Source organism: Cephus cinctus, unplaced genomic scaffold (assembly GCF_000341935.2).
Source record: "Cephus cinctus unplaced genomic scaffold, Ccin1 Ccin1_scaffold1042, whole genome shotgun sequence".
NCBI classification, from domain to species: Eukaryota; Metazoa; Arthropoda; class Insecta; order Hymenoptera; family Cephidae; genus Cephus; species Cephus cinctus.
The window spans coordinates 234,826-237,994 of record NW_014333573.1 but is presented as its reverse complement, the minus strand read 5'-3'; the positions used below and the strand labels follow the sequence as shown (position 1 = coordinate 237,994).

The 3,169-nt window shown below is 52.4% G+C and overlaps 1 protein-coding gene across 2 annotated transcripts in view; it reads right to left on the bottom strand.

Annotated features, from left to right (window-relative positions):
- The window catches only part of LOC107271803 (semaphorin-1A), a 37,235-nt gene that overhangs the window by 26,403 nt on the left and 7,663 nt on the right, over positions 1–3,169 (bottom strand). For both annotated transcript variants that reach the window (XM_015748225.2, XM_015748226.2), the window contains exon 2: positions 1,625–2,288. In XM_015748225.2, the coding sequence (XP_015603711.1) occupies positions 1,625–1,721 (97 nt within the window). In that variant the 5' untranslated portion in view covers positions 1,722–2,288. The remainder of the gene's footprint in view (positions 1–1,624; positions 2,289–3,169) is intronic.

Sequence of the window (3,169 nt, the reverse complement as noted above, 5' to 3'; positions counted from 1 at the left end):
CCGGCTCCGCCGACGTGCCCGAGGACGCTCGGAACCCAACGAGCATTCCCGAGCTGTCTAGCAACCCCTGACTTCACCTTCCACGCACTTAGGGAATGATGCAGCCACGTTTCCGCCGTACCGTCTCGTGCCGTAACGCGTATATATATATACATATCCATATATACGGTGATTCCGCAGAGACGCAACCGCTCCGAATCCCTTTGACATACGTCGAACGACGTATTTTCAAAGACCGCAAACAGTCGTATTGGCGGCGCACGTACGAGTCGTACGTAGGCGTTTTCAATGGTCTTTACGAAGAACGAAAGCTGCTCCTTTCTCGGTGGGTTAGGGTGAAATTAAAATCTGCAAAAGACATTTGCATGCGGAGTCCACTGTGGCGTGCAAAGTCGAGATAGATATGTGGGTCATCGTAATCTGAACTGTACGTGCTATCGAATACGGCGTATCTGGCGTACACGTAAGTTGGCGAATGGACGTTACACTTTGTACCCGAGAGTTACGCGATGTGTATTTACATGGAGATACGTAGTACAGTTTGGGTACAACGAAAATATCGGATAACGTGCTTTCACTTGGGAATTGAATGACGAGCGTATATAGATTGCCGGATATAGGGTCAAAGTGTAGCCTTTGGTATACAGCTTGTGTCGTGTTACGTCTGTCCCGTCGTCGTATGTACTCTGGTGCCTCTGCCGTGTACGCTCTTTCGGCATAGAACATGCCAAGTACATGGTGCCGTTTGAAAAGGGCCGAAAGGGAGACTTGAAATAGATAGGGCGCAGGATGTGGGATGCGCGGATGTTCCGGGATGGCCAGAAGGAGTGTGGAAGCGCGCGTGGCAATGAGAATGGTAAAAATTCGAAGAATCCCCTGCGGCGCATGTATGCGGACGATGACGTGGGTCGCGAAGGGGACTGTGGGACGGGAGGTTAGAGGGAGAGGGAAAGAAGCATATCGGTAGGATCGTGCGGGCTGGGGTAGCAGAGAGAGAGAGAGAGAGAGAGAGAAGTTACAGAGAGCCAAGATTAAGGAATGGAAATGAGAGAAACGGACAGGCCGTCGTCCGTAACGCTTAAGCAAATCCAAATAAATGCACTCCCCTCACCTTCTTCGTATGCCCGACGGTGCATCCTGTCGCGCATACACGTGCACCCCGCACGGCGCATGCGCACTGGCTACGTGCCATTACGTCCGATTCTCCATTCCGTCCGCGTACGAGGCAAGATCCGCGAAACTTTTCAAGATCCGTGAGTCGAGCGCACGCATTAAGCCAGTCCCGCTGCGAAATTGATTGGTCTGCCGGGTGGGGAACTGAATAATTCAAGCACCAGACGAGACACGTCCGCGTAGTACGGTTAATCGAATTAAAGCAAGGGAAAGGTGGTGGCTTCTGGGTATTCCTTTGCAGCCTTGGAAAATAGTCTACGCTCGACTGCGCGAGCTATCTCCTGTCTGGATCTGGTTTTCAGTGACGTATCAAGGAAAACAAATGCCCCAGTCAATATCCACGATACAGAGTTGCCACTTTTAAATAGTTCGTCAGGGCCCATCGTCATGCATTACCAAGCGAGTAACGCTCGTGTCGATAAAGTAGATTACATTGTTTGGTATGACTCACCGAGTTGGACGTACATCTTCGGCCTGACGTTCTCCTGCCACGCTGCCAGCACGACGCTCCAGCAGGCGAGAAGCACGTGAACGATTGACGGCTGCATAACGACGGCGCGTACGTATTTCCAGCACCGTTGGTTTGTCTACCGTAATTTCACTTTGACAAAGCGATCACGCTCGCGTCGCTCGCGATCGTCCAACGCACGTTGAACATTATGGCCGACACGGATCGAACCTCTCGATCCGGCAACGAGCACGCACCCCTTGTACCCTCGTGTAACACTCGCGGACGATCGCGGCCGAACTGGACAGGTGACTCGCGATTAACGCTGAAAACACGCCGTTGCGCACGCGCCTTGTCTCCCCCCCCCCTTCCCCACTTCACTCGATAGCTTATCCTCCTGCCCTCTCGCTCCGTCGCTGGCTCCCTTTTGGCTTCTCTCTCTCTCTGGGTAAGGGGACGGCAGCCGTTGCTCCGACGAAGGGGAGGGTCGACGGGTGGCCAGTAGGCACCCTCGACACTAGCAACGATTCTGCGCCCTTGTCTCTCCTCCTCTCCTCGTCCCTCGCCCCTCTGACGATGCCGCTTACAGTCACTCTCGACTACCCGAACTCTAGCAGGATCCCTTACACTCTTGGACGATCGTTCTCGTCCGGGACACGCTGATTATCTGAAAGGAGAATTACGTTAGAAGGTTTCTTGCTTATAGGAGGTTAAACTATCATTGTCTCTCTCTCTCTCTCTCGCTCTCTTACTCGTCCCCTAAGCTCCATCATGGGAGCACAGCTTGACGAGGAGCTTTTAGGTGATTGTAATTTCGAATTATGTTATCGAGCGAAAATGAATTCACGATGAGATTGGACCAAAAAGATCCCTCGGTCATAACCGAAAGGAATTGCTCGGTAAAAGCTTTCACGTGGTAATCGAGCATTCATTGTCTTACTCGACTGTCACAAAAATACTATTGATTTTACTATGGTGGGTACAGCGGCACGAGAGCCAGGTCTCTCTGTGTATGGTCACATCGAGGGGATCCTTCTCGTGAATGGTTGAGTTGCCAAGAGTCGAGGGTCTTGATAAGTTTTGATCGGTACCGATCCCGAGAACCTGAGCAAGCTCAGGGTACGGATGGGTGTCGACGGTATTCGGGAATAAGACGGACTTCGTTGTGAGTCCGACAGTTAAAGGGGAATGGTTATGGGAGAAGTTGGCTATCGGAAAAGAGTGACACTGTACGGTCAGGGGGATTTAGTCGATGCAGAAGGCGAACGAAGGAGACGAATGTGAAGGCAGAAGGCTGCGGGAGGTAGGAGACACGTGATCGAGTGAGAGAGAGAGAGAGAGATGAGAGAGCAGAGGGACAGTAACGGCGTGGCGTTTAACGTCGCGATGGCAAAGTGCCGGCTATGTGGCCGTATCGTAGAGATCAATAGCCGAACAACGGGGAAACCACGGTGGGAAATGCTGGAAATGCGGCTACACGGCGGACATGCTTCGCCCGATGGATATCGCCAATATGTGCCTTCATTTTTTTACCCCCCCCCCCCCCCC